At 37.3% G+C, this 22,822-nt stretch overlaps 2 protein-coding genes across 2 annotated transcripts; one reads left to right on the top strand and one right to left on the bottom strand.

Moving 5' to 3' along the window:
* Positions 1-7,738: 7,738 nt before the first annotated feature.
* Positions 7,739-10,131, top strand: LOC121754197 (cell division cycle-associated protein 7-like). Its single transcript, XM_042149567.1, has 5 exons — positions 7,739-8,120; positions 8,336-8,563; positions 8,810-8,893; positions 9,185-9,314; positions 9,406-10,131. Exons 1-5 carry the CDS (start codon positions 7,843-7,845, stop codon positions 9,991-9,993), a joined length of 1,308 nt encoding a protein of 435 aa, XP_042005501.1. The 5' UTR covers positions 7,739-7,842; the 3' UTR covers positions 9,994-10,131.
* Positions 10,132-14,042: 3,911 nt separating this feature from the next.
* LOC121756251 (extra-large guanine nucleotide-binding protein 1-like) lies at positions 14,043-20,928 on the bottom strand. The gene is made up of 8 exons (XM_042151750.1): positions 19,493-20,928; positions 19,271-19,408; positions 19,079-19,183; positions 18,792-18,959; positions 17,794-17,971; positions 16,076-16,317; positions 15,210-15,373; positions 14,043-14,860 (listed from the first exon to the last, which is right to left on the bottom strand). Exons 1-8 carry the CDS (start codon positions 20,612-20,614, stop codon positions 14,278-14,280), a joined length of 2,700 nt encoding a protein of 899 aa, XP_042007684.1. The 5' UTR covers positions 20,615-20,928; the 3' UTR covers positions 14,043-14,277.
* Positions 20,929-22,822: the final 1,894 nt, after the last annotated feature.

The raw sequence follows: 22,822 nt of genomic DNA, 5'->3' as shown, positions 1-22,822 counted from the left end.
CAAAGATCGTTATAAGCTAGTACATAATAAAAGTTTCACCATTAAAAAACAAGCTTAGTTTAAATCTGGTCATAATTAATTACACTCTCACCAAATAATAATTTAACATTAAGTTTCAAAATTTAGGATAAAAAGTAAGATCTCTATTTCTATTTGCATATCTAATCAATTGACTTGCTTCGGAGAGAGGATGACTTTTTTCATCCGAACTTGCAATACATGGTTTTGAGTCACAAGTATTTCCCATCATAAAAAGAACCAGTTGAAACAATATACTCCCTCTGATTCCTAATAAAAGTCCCATTTTTTACCTGCACGGATTTTAAGAAAATACGGTACTCCTTCCGTCCCTCTGTAGCTGAGTCGTATTCTTTGTGAGTCAGTTCCTTTTTTGGCAAAAAATACTTTACTCCATCTTCATCTCTCTACCTTTTTCCTTTCTACTTTATTCTCCTTTTACTTAACTCATTTAAAACAATTTTTCTTAAATCCCGTGCCGAAAAGAGATGCCTCTACTACAGAGGGACGGAGGGAGTATTTTTTTATGGGACGGATGGAGTAATTGGAATTATGAAATTTTTTCATAGCCAATATCATCATGGCTAGAGATGTCAGATGGAGTTTGCATATCTATATCTATTTGCATATCTAATCAATTGACTTGCTTCAGAGAGAGGATGGCTTTTTTCATCCGAACTTGCAATACATGGTTTTGAGTCACAAGTATTTTCCATCATAAAAAGAACCAGCTGAAATAATATACTCCCTCTGATTCCTAATAAAAGTTCCATTTTTTACTGGCGCAGATTTTAAGAAAATATGGTAGTTTTTTATGGGATGGAGTAATTGGAATTATGAAATTTTGTCATAGCCAATATCATCCTGGCTAGAGATGTCAAATGCTTAGGCCTAGGCTTAGGCTGGGCTCAGTAGATTAATCGGGCTCCAATTGGGCCTTTTTACAAACCCAGGCCCAGGACTGGTCCGAGCCCTGGCACGGCAGAATATAACTTATGCACTTAATTTTGTACTATTAGTTCTTTCAATAGAGTTATTTATGCATATACTTATATCAACCTTACGTGCGTGTATATTACGTGTATATATTTATCATGTACATGAGTGAAGATTGGATATTATTCATACATAATAACATATCCAATAACTAGAGAATTGTTCTTTTGAGCAACAAATTTGAGCTACTCTTGTGAGTGCCGGCTCCACGTCAGACTTTTCCTTATTTTCTCTTTCATCATCTCCTTCCTTCTCCACCCACTCTTTTTCAATTAACAGTTTCGATGTTACTTACTTCTACCCTTTTTTCTTCAATTGACAAATCCTGCACCACAGTTCCAATTCTCCTTCATATATTTTCCTTCCTTCTATTAGAATCGTGCTTGGTCAAACGACTTTGACTAATAATAAATGTTAAAAGACATTTAATTTTGTGAAATTAAATGCAATAGCGTCGATCTACGTTCCGAGTAGATGACCGTAGCATATTCATTTTCTCAAATCCGATTCCCGGTGAGTGAGAAATAATATATTAAAGTTAGTCACAATAAAGCTAGAAATGAGCTAGGAGAAAAACGAAAGGGATTAATTAACTAAGTGTTAATTATCCCACATCGGGGATGATAAACTTCTTTGATGAAGTATTTAATAAGATGAATTATTATGTGTAATAATTATCGTGGAATAAGATGGGTGACAGAGCCGACACGGGCGCCACCGTTAGCCGCGCACCGTGACCCTTGCCCCGTGCACCGGGCGCCGTGTGCCTTGTGCCTTGGCAATTGGTCTTTAGGTGGTCTTTGGGTTGTTCTTTGGAGCTGGTCGTTGAGCGTGGTTCAAGCCCGGTTGTTCCTTTTAGACCACCTCAAACTCCACGCTATCCCCGAGGGACCCCGACTCAAGGTGGTCCCGGTCCACGTCAGGTCCCCGCTGGACCCCGACGCATAACGGGAGACAAAAGGTCCCCGCTAGATTAATCGGGCTCCAATTGGGCCTTTTTACAAACCCAGGCCCAGGACTGGTCCGAGCCCTGGCACGGCAGAATATAACTTATGCACTTAATTTTGTACTATTAGTTCTTTCAATAGAGTTATTTATGCATATACTTATATCAACCTTACGTGCGTGTATATTACGTGTATATATTTATCATGTACATGAGTGAAGATTGGATATTATTCATACATAATAACATATCCAATAACTAGAGAATTGTTCTTTTGAGCAACAAATTTGAGCTACTCTTGTGAGTGCCGGCTCCACGTCAGACTTTTCCTTATTTTCTCTTTCATCATCTCATTCCTTCTCCACCCACTCTTTTTCAATTAACAGTTTCGATGTTACTTACTTCTACCCTTTTTTCTTCAATTGACAAATCCTGCACCACAGTTCCAATTCTCCTTCATATATTTTCCTTCCTTCTATTAGAATCGTGCTTGGTCAAACGACTTTGACTAATAATAAATGTTAAAAGACATTTAATTTTGTGAAATTAAATGCAATAGCGTCGATCTACGTTCCGAGTAGATGACCGTAGCATATTCATTTTCTCAAATCCGATTCCCGGTGAGTGAGAAATAATATATTAAAGTTAGTCACAATAAAGCTAGAAATGAGCTAGGAGAAAAACGAAAGGGATTAATTAACTAAGTGTTAATTATCCCACATCGGGGATGATAAACTTCTTTGATGAAGTATTTAATAAGATGAATTATTATGTGTAATAATTATCGTGGAATAAGATGGGTGACAGAGCCGACACGGGCGCCACCGTTAGCCGCGCACCGTGACCCTTGCCCCGTGCACCGGGCGCCGTGTGCCTTGTGCCTTGGCAATTGGTCTTTAGGTGGTCTTTGGGCTGTTCTTTGGAGCTGGTCGTTGAGCGTGGTTCAAGCCCGGTTGTTCCTTTTAGACCACCTCAAACTCCACGCTATCCCCGAGGGACCCCGACTCAAGGTGGTCCCGGTCCACGTCAGGTCCCCGCTGGACCCCGACGCATAACGGGAGACAAAAGGTCCCCGCTGGACCCCGACGCATAACGGGAGACAAAAGGTCCCCGATGGACCCCGACGGTCCATGGTGTATCTTGTCGTGTAGTGTGTCAAGATGCATCGTGTCTCTTCAGCTCCCAACGACTAGTTCACCAGTCAGTAACCCCGGCGGTTACTGTCTATGGCCTTGATGACAGACATTATGTCTGTTGACCCCAGCAACCCCTGCAGGTGGACTTAGCCTATAAATAGGCATGCATCCATTGCATTCAGTAGACAACAAACTCAAGCATTCTTGCATACACGTTCTCTCCCTCTCTGCATAATCTTCACGTCGAAGCTCTGCCCCCGCCTTACTCCCATTCGCCGGAGCTCTGCTGCTAGTGGTGCTGCTACTTTAGAGACGAAGTCGTTTTATCTTTGGGGACGACACGCCAAACCGAGAGCACTGCCAGGGGTATCTCGTCTTGCGGAAAGAAAACTCCTCGACTCGACTTACATCTTGACGATTTATTATTTCGAATTCTTCTTTGTAATTTCAATTCAGTTTATTTCCGTTTAATTTCTCCATTCTTCATTGGATTGTATTATGCCCGATTAGTGTATCTTTGTATCGTAGTCAATTTTCAACTAACACCTTCTACTTAAGATATTTTCCTTCTTTCTCCGTTGATTCTCCTACAGATAGTTTCCTTGAACTGTTTATCCTTTTTCTGTTTTCCGCCGATTCAACAATTTCCTCACAATAGCTCCGTGTTTGTGCACTGCAATTTTTCTCACTATCTGATTTTTTGTTCTTGCTTTCTAATCTCTGGAATTAAACTTCCCCAACATCGCTAATTCTTGTGGTATATTTGGGGCATGATTATCAATCACTTATTCAAGTTTTCCATTATTTGTGGAGATATTCAAAATAATAATCTCTATATGCCGATTCTAGTTTCTCAACAACCATGACAAAAAAAATCAAAATTAGGGATATTCGACAAATATGGGCGATGAGCAGACCAATATATAGAACAAAATTAGGATATTCAATGTGCGGGGAATTTTAATAATTCGATGGGAAGAAGAAAAAGAAGAAGTTGATGCCGAAAAAATTAAATCTATATTCTCGTTGAGATTATACTTTTGAGAAGAGGAACTGACAGTAAATTTTTGAAGAGATAAAAGAAATGGACGAGAACGACTGAGAGTTACATCGGAACTGTGGTGCAGGATTTGTCAATTGAAGAAAAAAATGGTGAGAGTAACGTCGGAAGAGTCAGAACTGTTAATTGAAAAAGAATAAGTGAAGAAGGAAGGAGATGGTTAAAGTGAAAATAAGGAAAAGTCTGACGTGGAGCAGGCGCTCACAAGAGTTGCTCAAATTTGTTGCTCACCAGATCAAATCATCAATTCTTCCAATAACTATATCCCCTAGTTAATTTATTATTAGAAGCATCATTAGACCATCCACTGTAGGGGCAGCGCACCGGCCGCCCACGAACCGCCGTCGCCGCGCCTACCTATAGCATGGGAAGCGTCCGCCCCGAGGCGGACGCATTTTTTGGGGCGGAAGGCCCATCGGCGAGAAGGCACCGAGGACGCGCCGGGCGTGCTTCGCCAAGCCGGTCATCGGCGCCAGCAGAGGCCTGACACTTTTTTTTTAAATTATTTGTGAAAATTTTATTATAAATACCTCTCCTCCACACACACACTACACACTCCATCCATTCATCCACTCTCAAAATTTTCACTCTCTAAAAATACACGGTGGAAACGACGAATCACCCGGCTCTGACAAATCGGGATATGGCGACTATCCTCCTTCCCAGCCGTGGGGATCGAGTCAAACTCCCCCTATTCAGAGGAATTTGGGTCGCTCGGCATTTGGAGATTACAGACCCAGCATGGACGCTCTTAACCAACCGCAACCGGAGACCCCTTTCCAATCCAGTCAATCTCCTTTCACCGATGCAAATAGATTCGCACTAGAGCAGATGATGGGTTGTTTGAGTCCGGGATTACCGGATACTCCGCCAGCCCGTGTGGATACGCCCGTTCCGACGAGTGTCAGCGGGTTCGGTGGGGCGGGTGGAAGCAACGGTGGCAGGGGAGGAGGCGGTAGCGGCAGTGGTGGTGGCGGCGAGGTCAGCGGCGCCAGTGAGGGCGGCGAGGCAACGAGGCCCGACGGTAAATGGTCCACGCACTACACCAAAGCAGAGTCCATTGCTGTGGCGAGGGCATGGGATGCCGTCACATCGGACCCCATAGTGGGCATCGATTAGACCGAGCCGAGCTTTTGGAAGCGCGTCCTGTTAGCATACAACGAGTTCAAGCCGAGAGGTGCCAAACGACGTGACCCAGAACAGCTCCGCAAAAAGTGGTCTAGGATTCTGAGATCCACCAAGAGGTTTGCGGGCATATACGAGAACAACCTGCTCACTACTGAAAGTGACCGAAGCGAAGCTGACGTGAAGGCGTTGTCTATGTCCCAATTCAACATGGAAGACTGGTCGAAGTTCAACTCCTGATAGGAGTATCTCGTTCTTGAGAACTGCCCGAAATTCAAGGCCATCTGTGAGGAGGAGAGCGGGAGAGGTCCTGGGGCGAAACGAACTAGACACAACATAGCCGGGGACTATAGCGGCGGTAGTGGCTCGCAATCAATCAACCTCAACGACGCCCAAACGGAAGAGCCCTCCGCTACACACTCTAGGCACCCACGCCCTCCGGGCCAACATTCCTCTATCCGAGGCGCTAGAGTGGCTGCAAATTCCTCCCGCCACTCGTCAGCCGCGTCTAGATCGCGCATCTCGCAGCCCGCCCCTAAACCGCACTCCGTGGGCACTGGTCCCCACGAGGTCTTGCAGAGGAACCTTGATGTGCAGTTGATGAAACAACTGCAAGAAAACTGCTGTTTCTACGAGACCGCAACCGACCCGATCACCAAGGATATATACTACGCGCTCATATGTCGGATCAAGGATCAGCTGGGGTTGTCTGGGGCTGGGGCAGCGCCAGGGGGCGGCGAGCGGCAGCGGGGGAGAGGGGCGGAGAAGAGGAGGCGGAATCGGACTCCGCCACCAAGTAGACGGTGGAGGAGGTTTTATTTGTATTTTTTTTAAATGTTCGTTGTATAATTTTACCGTTTCCGTAATACAACTAATATTTGGTCCCAATACTTTTTTTAAATTATTTACATTCCGATAATTTTAATTAGAATTGAATTAAAATATATAAAAAATAAAATAAAATGAAAAGTGGCTAAAAAAAGTGTCCACTATTGCTGCAGACACTTTTTTTTGTGGGCGCGGATAAATAAGAAGTGGCCGTGGACAAAAAAAGTGGCAGGGCTATTGGAAGTGTCCACCTTATAGTGGATGCTCTTATGGAGTATTATATTTGTATATTTATTTTCTATAATTACATAGATTAGTTATTGACTTTTAAAAAAAATAGTGCATCCTAGAATTGATTGTATTATAATAATTTTGATTTGCATAATTATAGAGATAAGTTGTCAATGATTTATCTCTATCAAATATAGTTCCATAAATATAATGATTGATTAGTTATTTATATGTATATAATATATGTATATGAGTATGAATTGATTGGATTTTTATATGTATTTGTATATTTTCATGATAATCATAGATTTTATTAATGAAATTATGCAAAATAATCAACTAATTCAACTTATCAACCTAAATCAAAACTTATAACAAATTTATTTCCATTTTGATTTGCATAATAATAAATATTAATTGTTAATTGATTTGCATAATTATAGATATTAGTTTTTTTATGGATTTATCTCCATTAAAAATAGTTTCATAATTATAGTATTATGATTCCTAAATTTGTGGGATTATATATTTATGCGTGTGTAATCTATAAATATAATATACAAAATTTGTGGGAATATATAAAACTTCATGTAAAATCTTGATTCCTTATTTTGTAGGAATATGTATTTATACATCATTAGTATTATAATACTATTCAAGTATAGATTAATATTGTTTATTCAAGTAGAGATTAATATTGTTTGATTAGTACAATAAAAATTTTGAACTTGGCCCAGCCCAGCCAAGTCGGTCCGGCCCGCTTATTAACTGGGTCCGGACATGAGCCTGGATTGGGCTGGACTCAAATACCGCCGGGCCCCACCAGGCCCAGCTAGGTCTGTCTGGCCCGGCCCGACATCTCTAATCCTGGCCATAAGACTTAAAATAAAGTACTAGTATTAAATAACAAATTTTGAATTTGTCTGGACTCTCTCTTTTGATAAACAATATTTTGTTAATGATCAAAACCACTTGTATCAATAAAAAAATTATATTTTATTTTAATTATTTTCTCTATTCCATATTAATTGAACATTATTCTATATTGAGAAATTTCAATATAGTTCAGTCATTTACTCTTTTACTATATTCTCTATCTGTTTCTCTTATTTTATTCACCATCCACTTAAAACATTATTTTTAATCTCCGTAAAAAAAGAAATGTCTCTATTAATCAACGCTATTTTGAGTATCTATTGATTTTACACAAATATGATCATTAAAATAAATAAATAAATAAATAAATAAACTAGAGTTTAATATTTTATTTTCAAGTCTTATAAAACTGATAAAAATTGGAAATGAATTAATCATCCCAAAAAAATGGAAAAAACAGTCGTAAGTAAGTTGGATGAATGGTGTCCCAATTTTAGGCAAAAGGTATCGAGTGACGCGACGCTTAAATTTCCCTCGTCTCGAAGCAGCTATGCTATGCTATGCTACGCTATTAATATGACCGTTGCAAAACTCAACTCCATTTCAAAATTCAATTGTAATTTGAAATGGTGGCTCTCACAAATCCGGCGCCGGAAAACCTAGACATTCCCCAACAGGAACAGATGCAGCAGGAAGAAGATGATCGGCGTGGCTCCGAGATTTTCGATTATGAACTGTGCAGAGAGGAACGAATCAGAGAGAATCGCGAGAGAATGCAGAAGCTCGGGATTTTCTCCCTCTCTCAGCAACTCAAACCCTCTCCCGTCAGATCTTACCGCAAAGCTAATCGCCTTTACAATCCGCTGCCTCCCTCCCCTGCCGGCCCCACCCGCCGCTCTTCTAGGTACTTTCTCAAGAGCATCTCCAACCATTTACACTATGCTCAATTTTGGTTTTGTTTTATGTAAACCTAAAAATAGGTATTTTAACTCAAAAACTAAAAATTGAATTAGTTTTGGAGTACGATTGGAGCTAATTGCTTATTCTATTTACTTGTATAACTGAATGCTGAAATGTGGAATATATAAAAATATTTGTGATCTGATTTTTTTTACATAGGCTGCAAAGCTCTACGCCTGTTACTTACTGCGAAATAGACATGGGGAAAAAGGAGAAATCAGTGAAGGAATGGAGAGAGGAGGGGTCGAGGCCTGAAGTTTACACTGAGGAGCATGACAAATTGCTGGGAAGCACTGAAATGAGCTGGACTCTTTTTGTTGATGGATATGGAAAAGATGGCAAGAGAATTTATGATCCCATCAATGGCAAAACTTGCCATCAATGCAGGTTGCCAATACTTCCTTTCCACTGCTGCCTCTTTATTCATTAATTTCTCTGTCATAACTTTTTGACTACTGTGATGATTTGTTGTTGTACTAGTTACTATGATTCTATGTTTGCTCCCCACACAACTTTTGAAAAGAAAAGCAGTTTTACCTTTTATTACTTGATGTGATGCGTATTTCTTATTTGGTGATGTGTTTGATTGTTTTTCGGTGTTTCTCAATGCTGAAAAGAGCCCCTAATGTGCAGGCAAAAGACTCTTGGTCAGCGTACGCATTGCAGCAGCTGCAACATGGTCCAGGGACAGTTCTGTGGAGATTGCTTGTACATGAGGTATGCAGAATATGTTGAGTGGAGAGGTGTATATCTTTTGTATTCCATGGGGTTTAAACGGGTTAATCTTCTTCTTCCTATGTCATTAACCAGTAAAAAAAATCAGTCGTTATATGTCACAAAGCTCTTTATAAGTTTTTACGTACAAATGCTTTCTACGTTGCGTCTATTCTAACATCTAAGTAAAACATATAGTTTCCATACCGACAAACAGAGTGTTGTGGCAGTGAAACCAGTCATATATCATTACAAGTATAGATTATTTTATCAAGGGCAACCGTTCTATTGCAGGTATGGGGAAAATGTGATCGAAGCAAAAGCAAATCCTGACTGGATCTGCCCGGTTTGTCGTGGAATTTGTAACTGCAGTTTGTGCCGGCAAGGAAAAGGGTGGCCTCCTACCGGGATGATGTACAAGAAGGTAAATGCACAAACTCAAGTCGACTTGTTTCCTATTATACACTTTTCACAAACAGCATTGAAAGCGGACATTAACTTTTTACCTTTTTCAGATTGCAAATCTTGGCTACAAGTCAGTGGCACACTATCTTGTCCAAACACGGCGTGCAGATACAGATAAAGAGACCAATGTTGGCAGCAAGGTTCCAGTTTCTGCAAAGAGATCGCTGCCCTTTACAGACTTTGAGGTAACTGGTGAAGAAGGCGATCTTTTAGAACCTGGCCACGAATGTTCAGAACCTTTGCCTGAAGCTTTGGCAAAGGATCAAGTTGAACATCAATTGAATCCCGAAGTTGAAGAAGATTCTGCTGGATGTGACGACGATAAAGAAACTATACCTGTGGCTGGTACAGCATGCATAAATGGTACAGAGCCATTGAATGATGAGGCAATAGCCGATGCTAGTGCCGATGAGATTGAGAAAAAGGAGCCTATTCCGGACATCAAGTGCATTGCTGGATCAGAAACGAGTCCAAAACCGACCAAGAAACGAGGGCGCTATGAACCAGCACCAGATAGTATTGGTGGGAGGTTGAGAAAGAGGCGCAAAGAGCCGCAGTTGGGAGGTGCGATCCGTGCAGACACAACAGCAGAGGTGGGAGGTATTGCTAGTCGATTGAGAAAGCGTCGTACAACGTAGTTACTGACATGACAACAACCTATTTATGGTGCAGTGGTTTTGGTTTTGAGGTGTCTGTTGTGATGTAGTTTTAACTGACAACTACTTTTGTCGTGAATGATGCATGCAATCTCACCATGTTTTGCTATTTGCTTGTAATTTTTGGTGCAAAGTAGTTTAACTACAGAAATGACAACAATACACACGTGTACTGTAGCATCAGCCCAGCTCAACATATTCTATGAAGATAAGAAAAAACGACATTCGAAGAAAATTATTAATAATCCTATTTAGTAAATTTGCGTTTGAAGAAAATAAATAAAGGTTATGAAATAGGGAATCGAGATACCAAAAATCATTTTTATATTAGAAATAAGACTAAACTAGATTCATTACATTAGGATGATCAACCGCTTAAACGGAATCATGTAGCATATTTATACTTCATCCGTCCACAAAAAATAAAGCACATTTGTCATTTTTTGTTGTCCACAAAAAATAGAGTGCATTTATAAAAGGAAAGTTTTCAACAACTTCTTTCTTACTTTTTTCCCTCTCTCTTACTAATAATATAGACCCTACATTCCACTAACACTACTTCTCTCTTACTTTTTTCCTTTCTCTCTTACTTTTTTCTCTTATTAATTATATGGGTCTCACATTCCACTAACACTACTTCTCTCTTACTTTTTTCCCTTCTCTCTTACTTTACCAATTCCACATTAAAACCTGTGTCATTCACAATATGTCCTATTTTTCGTGGACGGAGGGAGTATGATTTACTCCCTCCGTTATTTAGTAGTAGAGTCATTTTGTCATTTTGGTGCGTTCCATAACAGTGAAGTAATTTCCCTTTTTAGTAAAAGTCAACATATTTCTTCTCACTTACTTTTCTCTCTTACTTTCTTCTCTCTACTTTTCCCTCTCACATACTTTATTATCTTTTTATTTAATACATTACACACATTTTTCTTAATCTCCATGCCAAAAAGAAATATCTCCACTACTATGGAACGGATAGAGTATTTTATATAGAAAGAGTAAATTAGGGAATCAAAATTAGTACTTAAAAATCTAAAAAAAAACCCATAAATTAAAATATATACTTTCTTATTTAAATTATTTTTCACTTATCATATACTACCTACGTCCTACTAGGAGTAGTTTCTTTTGAGCACAGTTTTTAAGAAAATTATATTTATTGAATTAATTGAAGAGAATAAAGTACTCCCTCCGTCCCTTAAAATTTGGCAACATTTGATTCGGCACAAATTTTAAGAAATGTATAGAAAGTGGGTTGAAAAAGTTAGTGACATGTGTGTCCTACTTTTATATATTGGATTTAAAATAAAATGTGAGTGAGAATGAGTTAATGGAGTGTGAGGTCTGAAGGGGCTGGTAGCGGAAGCGTACATAAATCAATTACATAATAATTCTAATCTATGTAGCAGATTATTTAGACAAATTCTATTTGCGTAATTATCTCATATATCATGCTCATAACTTGAATTAAATCATGTTTTAGTGTAATTGAAACCTAAAACATGTTTTCTACGGATTAGCCATTTTACCTTGGGGATTCTCCAAAGAATCGAAGATAGTTTGCGCCTTCTCCACGTGATGATGTTGAGTGCTAGGCCACGGATCTTCTGACTGGTTCCCGGACTATATGCTGATATCAGTGTGGGCTGATCTTACCAGGATATCGGGACTTAAATAAATAAGACAGAAATTCTATCTCATGAGGAGAGCTAAAGGAAAAATTTCGTCCCTCACAGTGTAGGAGAGAGGGACGAAAATTAGGAATAAAATTAAGTGTATTTTCTATGTCATTTATTCTCCTATATATATTAAGTCACATATTGGGCCCAGTCAGGGATCTATGGAGGGTTTTGAGTATGGTCTCCCCCAATTAGCTTTTTACTAATTAAATCGAACCCACAATTTAATACAAACTATTATTGGAATATTACGAGCAGCCACTACAGAAGTAATATTGCACTGCCTATCCAAATATGAAATTATAAGTAATTCGGGTTTCCATTGTTTGTCGTTCATTTCCCGCACTTAAGATAGAAACGTCCATGAATTAATTAGTGTCTGCTATGAACTTAATGTATTAACATCTTATTAATTCTAAGAGTGGACTTAGCAATAAACGCTTATTTATTATTCATAGAGTAATCAAACTCCAACTAGTTAGGTTCCGAATAATAAAGCCTTGTTTCGAGCTCCTCTTGAGGACGTTATCAAACGAGACTCACCTCGCGCACGATTCAATATAATAGCAATCCTAGCACCGCTAGATATTAATCACCACTACCTAATATACCAGGATTATTGGGTTGTGAAAAACCTGCACCATTTGGTAAGTCAAAGTAGTGCATAATCAATATCGTATGCTGAATGCTAACGTACATTGATTAAGAAATAAATAATTATCAAGACCTCGTCTTTCAGTAGATAGCATAAAGACTCGTCTTGCTGTTAGATCCAATTCAATGCTATACCACAGCAATGTCATCTTATTTCAGTAAGGCTTAGAAATATGCGGACTGGCATTGCAACCTTTCACGATAGGTAGTCTAGGCCTATCTAGGTTGTGAAATTCTTGTTTTTCTTTGTTCGGAACTGACCGTGTTATTTTAAAGTGGACGACGCCCACAACCGGTCTACTAAAACAAAGACTTACACTTTGTTAAGTTACTTATACATTTAAACATACAATAAGCATCCATTAAATGTAAAACATAACAATATTATGACAAAAATAGTCTGTTGCATCCATTGGAAAATAAAATAAGAGTTTTTACAGTATTCAATCACTCGAAAGGTGATTTCTAATATACAAACTTTAACATGGTCCACTACAAAAAATGGTAAAAAAGTGAAAGGTGACAAATTTTTAGGGATGGACGAAAAAAGAAATAAGTAACAAATTTTCAGGGACGGAGGGAGTACGAGAGAAGAAAAAGTAAGAGAAATGTAAAGTGGATAAAGTAAAAAAGAGAGAATAAAGTAAAAGATAGAAAACAAAATGTGTTGCTTTTGCCAAAAAAAGAAATCAATCACTTATAGTGGGACAATCTAGAATGAAAAGTTAATTACTTATGATAAGACGGAGGGAATATCAAATTAAAGGTAATTTTATGAGGATTCTAACGAAATCTCAATTGCATATGTTCCGATGAAAAAGTTACAATAAATTGTAATTTTTATATTTCTAAAACGACTTACACATTACATAATGCTGAAAAAATTGGAATATAGTTTAAGTATATTTTCAAATTTGCAAAGTGTTGTATGTAAATACCCTAAGTTCAATGTACAAAATGCTGAAAAAATTGTACTACATCCGTTTCCAAACAAGAACTTTGGAAACGACACTGGTTTTAATATAAAATTGATAAAGTAAGAGAAATGAGATGAAAAAATGTAAAATAAGAGAGTGGATGAGAAAAAGTAGTGGAATTAATGCTAGTGGATTGTGAGATCTATTTCTTAAAATAGAAAATTTCTATTTTTATGTAATGGACTAAAAATGAAAGAATTTCTATTATGTTAAGTTTAAATCCTTTTTCAAATTTTCAAGCAGTTGTATAGGACACTAAAAAGATGAAATAAAAACTCAACACTAAACGAGATCTCTTACACATTTACTACTACACAAAACACCATCTTTATTCATTTCCCTCTACAAAACTAAGTTATTAATCCCAAAGAAAAGTTCTTAGTTCCGGGGATATAGAGAAAATAGTTAAGTTTTCTGCGATTGTTCACCTGATAACGAAACCGGCGACGACGTCATGGACAGTCAAGATCAAGAAAATCAACGGTGATTTCCACATCATCGACGGCTGGTTCAAGTTCATCAACGACAACGACATCCTCGAAATGAAGCTACTCAACTTCCACATCGTTGGAAATTCCACTCTCCAAGTCACCATTTTCAGCCTCAGTTCCTGCCTCGAACTCAGTAAATTGGTAACGCTTTCAATAACTAAGACCATCTCCAACCATGCACCAAAAATGAATTTTGGTGTAGAAAACTTCTCCAACCACCGCCTAGCTACTTTAATCACATGATGTTATTTTTTATCTTTAAAATAAGCATTCTTAGTAACTGAACAAACTCATACAAGTAGCTTTCAGTTATGGAATTTTACATTTGTACTAACACTACCTATCAATCTATCATGAATTCACACAAATCACCTAAAAAAATGAAAATGGAATATGTAATCTCTATCAGAGTAGGATCAAAATCTAAATGTGAATTCTGTACAACAGGCATGGGAGATATTCTCAATGAGAAAACGAGCTTGCATCCGTGCTATAAATCGAATATTCACTCAGGCAACCATTCGGCCTCTCCTCATCCCAGTTCAATACCTCTCTTGCATATTTCAGCGCTGCGTCTACACTCACAGGCTCCAGAGCCTTCACCGCCGATGCATACAGCTTTCTGCCTGTTAGGGACACGTACAGCCTTTTGAACTTCACGGCGACATAGTGAAAACCCAACTGCCCCAGGGTTGGATGATTTGCGTTGTTGCTGTTGGAGCGGTTACGACTGATCACCGGGTGGAAATCATCAAACCACTCACATGTAGTCAGAGGAACTTGCTCGACCTTCTCCTCAAACGAGTCGAATTTGTTTAAGAGGAGAAGGAACTCCATCTGATCAAACGTTGGGTGAGTGACCATGTTCTCAAACAACTTTTTGCTCAACATCATCTTGTTCACTCTGTTTCCGTCACCATCAAGAGCAAACTGATCATAGTCACTTAGAGAGACACAAAATATAACGATCCGAACATCTTCAAGCATCTCCAGCCACTTGCAGTTTTCTCCAAAGCCTTTCGCCTGCATCCTGATTAGCTGATATCTGTGATCAATAAATAGAAACCGAGTCAATGAATGCACAAATCACAATTATTTCACCTAATCCAATCAAGCAAGCAATAGAGAATGAGGCACAAAGTTGCTGGATCCTGAAGGGGCCTCAGGAAATTACACATAATTTTCTTCGTTTTGTATCCAATAAATAGAAACTTAAAAGGCCACAACATGGTGGACTTGAACCCAAGACCTTGACCTCATGCACCCACATAATTTTCTTTTACATGTGTTCTTAACCATTTCAAAAAGAAACAAAATGACGCATTCAAAGATATTCTATAAACAATCAAAGCTAAGAAATTCTCAACGTTTAAGGTTTGGGGAGCAGAATTAACCTGAGCACGGAATCATGCATATCCCCACAGTCCGCATCACCATCATATACTGGCTCAGGGAAAGAAAACTCAACGCATGCCAGCCCATTGGACGAAGTAACATGTTCAGCATAGAGGATATCCAAATCAGATGGTCTGTAATCTGGTTTCACTATTTCAACAGCCTGGAAAAACAATAAAGGATCAGGCAAACAGTCAATCGAGAGGAAAAAGTTCAAATGGAGATACAGTTAGACACAAAATCATAGTTAATACACAAACGCAGCTTGTTATCTAACAGTGCAATTAAGTTTTACCATTTACCTACTTCTTTACAGGCGAATATTTCACCCTATTTAAACTTAAAAAGTAAGATTACATTTTCTTTTCTAAGAGTGGCTATCAGTCAGGACTAGGCAAAGCAAAATTCATTAACAACTGAAAGTGCAATATTCAAAATCCTTCAGAATGTGAAAAAAATTTCTTCCTTTCAGCGGCCAACATGATGTTTACAATCTGAACATCACAACTATAAACACACTTAAATATTTTTTGGAACAAAAAAAGTAGAGGAACCCAAAAGAATAATCATAGGTATAGTCATTCTCCTCATGGTACAAAAAGTACAAAAAATTAAGGGTTCATGTTCTCCTCATAATAATCTTTATGCTTCTATTTTTTATTCTTTTGAAGACATTAAAGTCAAATGCCACCTAATCATCCCTTCCACATACGACTGTGATTAGACTATTAGTTCAGTACCCTTTACATGAACATCCATAAATAAACACAGCCATCCACATACAACTTTGTAGTTTTTTTTTAATATTTATTTGGTGCTCAATATACTTATACAGATCGACATATATGGTGGTAAAATATCTTGCCTGCTCTAGGAAGTGGCTTGAAACACTGGGGAGACTTTCCAATTCATGTCTTCGTTTGTAAGTTGCCTGGAAAGCAGCACTACTACACAACTCCTGAACTAGTGGCGCATATTCCCGACTAGCAGCAGGGAATATTTCTTCCAGAGTTCCCGATGCATTGATTTTAAGTAGCCAATCTGAAAATGCCTTCAGTCGGGGACAAATTGAATATGGAGTCTCTTCACCATTGGCATCATCATGCCCTGCAATAAACCAAAAGATAGGGGGAAAAGATTACATCTACATATAATACATTAGTTGTGACTGAATACATGGAAATGAATCAGTAAAAACTTCAGAATCAGGTCACAAAGAATGTTCTTCGTTATATATGATAATGAAGGTGCTCCTGGTTAGTGAATCTGGGAGACAATATGATACAGATAAGGTTTACATGAGTAGGGGCAAATAAAAATTCAAGGCTATCACAGATTGAAGAGTGACAGCTAATCCTTGAGTAACCTTTTATTGAATATCTGCTTGATTAGTTTAGTTTAATTATTTTTGAGTTGCTTTCATATTTGTTGTTTCAATAGCTTCAGCTATTTAAATATAATGCCATGAAATAGAGTAGTCATTCAATCTGTTAGTTACAAATCAGCATTTTTTGTTGGGAAAGATTCACTCCATAAGCTCATTGTGATATTCATTCGTGTTTGAATCGGATATGCTTGACTCTTCAAAAATATGTATCATGCATCCCTTCCTGGTAAATGTTTAATGTGTATCAACTGCCGAAAAAGGGTTTGGTAATTATTTTTCATAAAATAATCGCGCATGTAGACGAATATAATGGGGAATCAAAGTTCTTGCCCTAGGTCATTGTGGTTAGAGAGGAATAGGAGAATCTTTGAGGATGAAAACAAAAATCTTAATGGAAACAAAAATTGGAGGAAACTGCATATTTGGCTACTAAAAAATTTCAATTTAGTTATTATATTTAAAAATATTAATTAGCTATGCTAATCTAAGAGTTACCATAATTTATTATAGAGAAACCTGGGTTCATATCTGCAAATTTATTTATTTATAGGATTCAAGAAAAGGAAGAGTATATTGTGATATCAATTGTAACATATCAATTGGGGGATCCATTGTGATATGTTACAATTGTCCATCATTATCTTGACTGATAATGATTAGGATGTGCTTTGATTTGTTATCAATTTGCTTTCATTTGTTTCCTTGTTTAGTTTCAAAGCTAGAATAAAGTATTTTAGGACAGTATCAACCTTAGGCCTCCTCGGAGGATTGTCTTGGGCCTCTTCGGAGAATTATCTTGGGCCTCTTCGTTGGATTGTTCTTCTTTTGATATTAATTCAGTTCTTATTTTCACTTTTTGCTTGGTTTTCATTATTTTTGTGTCAACTGCCTTTCACTCCATATCACATTGTCTCGTTGTTTTATATTGGGAAATTGACTTAATGGTTTTTACAAAATAGGCACGGAGAAGATACATTTTTAAATAGCTAGATTTTACAGCTTTAATATCTTGTTCTATTTCAACTACCAAGAAACTTGGAGAGTTTATAAGCTCTGGCACACAGAACTCTAAGAGAGGAAAAAAGGATACTTGAGCTTATTTACTTTATATACAATAGAATCCCAAATGCAACCTAACAATGATATTTTTACTTACATTTAACAAATGAGGAAACTGAATATCAGATGGAACATACCTGCAAGAGTTGTTCCACAAGACTGATTTTGCCCCAATTCATTCAAACTTTCTTCTTCAAATCGTTCACGGCCCTCAAGCAGTATCCCAATATAGCTATACACATGGCTCTGGATGATTAATTTAATGTGTTCCCGCTCATCCTCGGAAAAGGGTATGTCTTTATAAAGAATTCTAGCCTAATTCAACAAAATTAGACTTGTTAAATTTAAAATGTTAAATTTTTTTCATCCTAGCAAAAACTCATGCATCTAAATTTTCGGCAACATTGATACGGAAATCAATCATGACATAACATAAAATGAAGATTAAAAAGTCACGGATAATTAAATGTTGCCAGATCTTTTCTTTCAACACCATAATCAAGCATTGTCATTCAAATACGCCCTTCATCAACGAAAAATAGTCTCGTTTTGCCATTTTGGGATGTCCACAAAAAATAGTCCTATTTCTAAATATGTAAAGTTTCTCTCTCATACTTTACCCACTTTTTCTCTCAATCTCTCTTTACTTACCTACTTTTTCTCCTCCTCTTATTTTACCAATTTCTCATTAAAACTTGTGCCGTCCACAAATGGGACTATTTTTTGTGGACGGAGAGAGTAGCTACAAATTTTTCCAAAAATGTGGCATTTTGTGCTAAGAACTAGATGGGGTACAGAAAAGAAAACAAAGTTTTCGCATTTTTCTAAGAGTCGTTTTAGCCGAAACGAAACATACATATACTGTGGGTAAACAGCCGTTATAATGAGTCCATAATTCCAAAATAAACCCAGATAAAAGGTACCATAAACTAAAAATATTAAGACAAGGGCTTGCATCCATATGTTAGAGACCTGCATTTCCATTAGACTTGTGAAAAGGGGAAGTTTATAAAACAAAGGAAACATGAAGAAAAGGTGTTAGCACTAATACTACATATTATTCTGTCCATCCAACAATATGCTCAGAGCTTGTGTTATAAAGTGGAATAAATGCAGAGCGAATCTTCAAAGCTACCTGTTTAAAAATGGTACTTGTTCCAGATCCGCTATATCCAATCAGAAGAAGCTTCTTAATCGCTCTCTGCTCGAGATAATCTGAGCTAGATATTTGTTCTCCACAAGTATAAGATGATTTAGAGGGAACTGGGAGAGAAAGAACAGCACAAAGCAGCTTTGTTCCAGCCTGAATAGTAGCATTAATGAGGTGGGGGAAAGACGACGTATGAAGAAGAAAAAATGAGCCACGATATTATTCCCCCGGAGGGCAAAATGAAATACAAATTAGATTTAGCAGAACCAAACCTTTCCCCATATAAAGCCTTTTGTATTGTTCTGTCCCTCCTCTTGGTATGAACCATCTTCATTCACCCAAAAATGTGGATTTCCAGCACATTGAACTCCTGCTAACTATATAAAATACAAAGACACGTATTATTAAAAAACTGTTTAAAGAGGGGTTTCCAAATATGCACATATGAGCAATTAAATGCCAACCTTTAACATGCGCAATTCCACTTTGGTGATCTCACGACCATTTATGTAAACTTGGGTGTTCCCGTTGCTAGCGTCTGCTTTAATAGGACCCCCAACATTGAGATGCGGACTAATAATTTGTAAGGGCTTCTGCCCTTCCTGCAAAATTCAAAACACTACCAGCCTCGTGAGCAATCTGAAAATGAAGTTACTAAATTAAGGTTATCACAATTTACAGCTCACCTTTCCCCAAAGACCTGATACTTTGTCATACCAATAGTTTCCTGGCTTCAGCTTCTTCGGCGGATTAGGACAGCTCTGGAGCATGACAAGCTCATCATTATATAGCGGCACACCATTTACACAGATATACTCAGGCGGCAACTGATTCACCTCACAAAATTTCTCAGTTTTCATCACCTGCTTAACCTCCAGATCATTAAGCAATCGCTTGAGCATTCTCGAGCATTTTCCCAAAGAGACACGCTTCGATTCACTAATGGGGTAGCCAATGCAACTCACACACTTCCTACCCTCCGGCATCGACCCCATTGCTCTAAGCACACAATTAGCACAATACTTAGCATCACAAACCATGCACACCTCCTTCTCCGTGAACCGGCTCCCTTTCATGCACCGATAGCATGCTCCTTTCCTGACCTTCCCCGCAGGCTCTTTCCTCATATCGACAACCTCAGGCTTAGAACGCTTGTACTCCTCGTTAACATCCTCATCGTCCGACTCAATATCACGAAACGTCACCAGCGACGCTCGCCTCCCATCCCCACCGCCAGAATCTCGATTCCCAACCCTAGACGAAAGATAACGCCCGCTCAAAACCGACTCATTCGACTCCCAATCCGTTCTATTCGACTCGTTGAAATCCAAGCTCTCCTTACAAGCATTCGAAGACCCTAACTCTGAGCTCCCAACCCCACCAACACCAACTCCACTCAACACATCACCACGATTGCAACACTCGAAATCGCTACTCAATTCACCAGATATGTCATTAAGATTAGGATTTTCAGTTTCAATTTCACTTTGCAGCGATGCATTATTAGGAGAAACGCTACTAGTATCAGTGTCTTTATTGTAAGAGCCCTCACTCACCTCATTGACCAAAGCAATCACCGAAGTCGGAGAAACGGAGCTCAATTTCAAATCCTTGGTTAGTTTCATGCCGATAGGGTGCACCACCGGCAGAGACAAGCTGCCGGAAAAGGGGAGCGGGGAGACGACGGAGGCCACCGGAATCCGATCCACATTGATGGGGACGGCGCGCGGCAGCTCGCGGGTGATCGGAGGGCCGTGATATTCCACCGCGAACGAATATTCCACCGCATCTTCCACAGCAGTTGCCATAGATTCTTTCCCCTGAAATCGAGCCCTCTGTTTTTCCTTTCAGAACCCACTTCGCATAGGTGCGAAATATCACAGAAAAACAGAATCTTGAACAAAATAAACGCGAGTTTTTTTAGTAAAGAATCAAAAATTGGGCTGTGTTGTGAGGAAGGGTGGGAAGACAGCAAGTTGAAATCTCAGCCAAAAAAAGTCTGTTTTCTATTTTCTGTTTAAATTTGTAAGGAAGAATGAGGAAAAGTGTAGGAGAAAATACAATAAGTGTTGGGAAAGAGAAAGTAGAACAAAGGGTGTGGGCACTGCATCGTAATTGAGCATCTTTTTATGTTGTTTTAATTTAATTGAGTTGTTTGTTCTCTCCTTGTATATATGTTATAGTCCCTTTTCTAAAAATTTGTCATCTTTTGATCAGGGATTTTACAAATATGATGGAAAGTCATTGAAAAAATTATTGAAATATGTATCCTACTTTTATATACTCATTTCGTCTCATTCTAAGTGGAGTATTTCTATTTTGACACAAAATTTTATATAGTGTTATTTTGTGTATGTTAAGAGAAAAAAATAAAGTAAAAGAGAGTGAAAAAGTAGAGAGATATTATTATTTTTAAAAATGTTCGTATCATTTAGATTTGGATATCTCAAAAAGAAAAATGGTTCATTTATAGTAGAACGTAAGAGTATATTAGTTTTATAATAAAATATGAGTAAGAATGAGTTAGTGAAATGTAGGATATTTTAAAAAAATGATAAATATAAAATGTGACAAAATTTTTAAAATAAATAAAAATGGAAATAAGTGATAATTTTTAGGGACAATGAATATCATTTTCTTTTAGAATGTTGATGGGCAGAGTATAGAGGCGAAAACTTTGTGAGTGACGGCAATGGTAGAGTGGAAATCACCATTTTGTAAACATAAATATAAGAATCTGTTTTTGATATTTTGTTTTTTTTCATTAACAAACAGTGAGAGATTAAATTTTTTGAATCTATGGTATAAATAGATACTCCAGTTTTAATTATAGATAGGATTGTCCAGTTGTAATGATAGATAGGATTGATATTGTGTGATAAATGGAAAATAATTTTACTTAATAGTATTAGTATTAGATTGATATTGTGCAGTAAATGGAAAATAATTTCACTTAATATTAGTATTAGTGAGGTTGGATTAGGACTCCCGACCTATAAAAAAGTAGGGATGAGCATAAAATCTAAAAACTGAATGTCCAACAAAATCAAAATTTTAAATTCAATTCGATTTTTTTATTTTTCAATTCAGTTTGAAAAAAATCAAAAAGTAAGATTTTTTTCAATTTCTAGTTGATGCTAATGATCAAGCAATTATCTATCCAGTTCTTTACTTTTTTAATTTTTTTTGTTGCCAAACATAATGCATCTAAATATGTAAGATGAAACATTATGTTCTTTAATTTCACAATATACAACCTATCACAAACGTGCACAAACATAAATATTAGCACTAAATTTATGAAAGAGAAAATAAAATTTTATAAAAACAAAATAAATACAAAATAAGCCTGAACCCTTGAGGAAAGATGAAAATTTTGGCTCTAAAAATTCAATCGATATATAATAAGACCAGAAAAAACCAATATAATTAAGTTGAATCCAATCCAATTACCAACTACAATATATAATCAGAAATTCAATAACCATTGCTAATAAAAACACAAAAGGATTAATATCTAGAGTCTAAAAATTAATATTGACTTCGCTAATAAATTCATTCGTTTTAAATGAATAACAATTTCAAAGTTTCGTGATTGAATTATTTGAGCCTCACGGGCATGGGTTGGGCCCTACACAGCCCATTTGTCAAATCATCCATTTTATTAAATACTATCTTCATTAATTAAAAATAGTCTCACATTTCCATTTCCGACCATCCATAAAAAATAGTCTTATGGAGAAAAATTACTTCTAATTTATTACTCATTTTTCATCTTGTTCTCTTTTACTTTATTCATATTTCATCTTGGTCCTTCATATTTTACTCACTTTATTTCTTTATATCATATTTTACTCACTTTATGTCTTTATATCATTTACTAGCTTAGGTTATTTTATAAATTAGTTCAATATTGTTAATTTTGTATATGGTTACCAAACTTGAATTCTGATTGAAACGAGGCAATAGAGAATCGTTAATATGGTTACCAAACACGAAGTCTAAGCACCGACCTC

Source organism: Salvia splendens, chromosome 11 (genome assembly GCF_004379255.2).
Source record: "Salvia splendens isolate huo1 chromosome 11, SspV2, whole genome shotgun sequence".
Taxonomy (NCBI): Eukaryota; Viridiplantae; Streptophyta; class Magnoliopsida; order Lamiales; family Lamiaceae; genus Salvia; species Salvia splendens.
The sequence above is the reverse complement of the archived record's forward strand: the minus strand, read 5'-3'. Positions and strand labels throughout refer to the sequence as shown.

Bases quoted from the DNA above. Each gene is read 5' to 3' on its own strand.
- LOC121754197 (XM_042149567.1), top strand. From the start codon at position 7,843: ATGGTGGCTCTCACAAATCCGGCGCCGGAAAACCTAGACATTCCCCAA. The intron at 8,564-8,809 runs GTTGCCAATACT...CCTAATGTGCAG, and splicing joins AAAACTTGCCATCAATGCAG to GCAAAAGACTCTTGGTCAGC. The intron at 8,894-9,184 runs GTATGCAGAATA...GTTCTATTGCAG, and splicing joins GGAGATTGCTTGTACATGAG to GTATGGGGAAAATGTGATCG.
- LOC121756251 (XM_042151750.1), bottom strand. From the start codon at position 20,614: ATGGCAACTGCTGTGGAAGATGCGGTGGAATATTCGTTCGCGGTGGAA. The intron at 19,409-19,492 runs GTGAGCTGTAAA...TGAATTTTGCAG, and splicing joins TATCAGGTCTTTGGGGAAAG to GAAGGGCAGAAGCCCTTACA. The intron at 14,861-15,209 runs GTTAATTCTGCT...TATTGATCACAG, and splicing joins ATGCATGATTCCGTGCTCAG to ATATCAGCTAATCAGGATGC.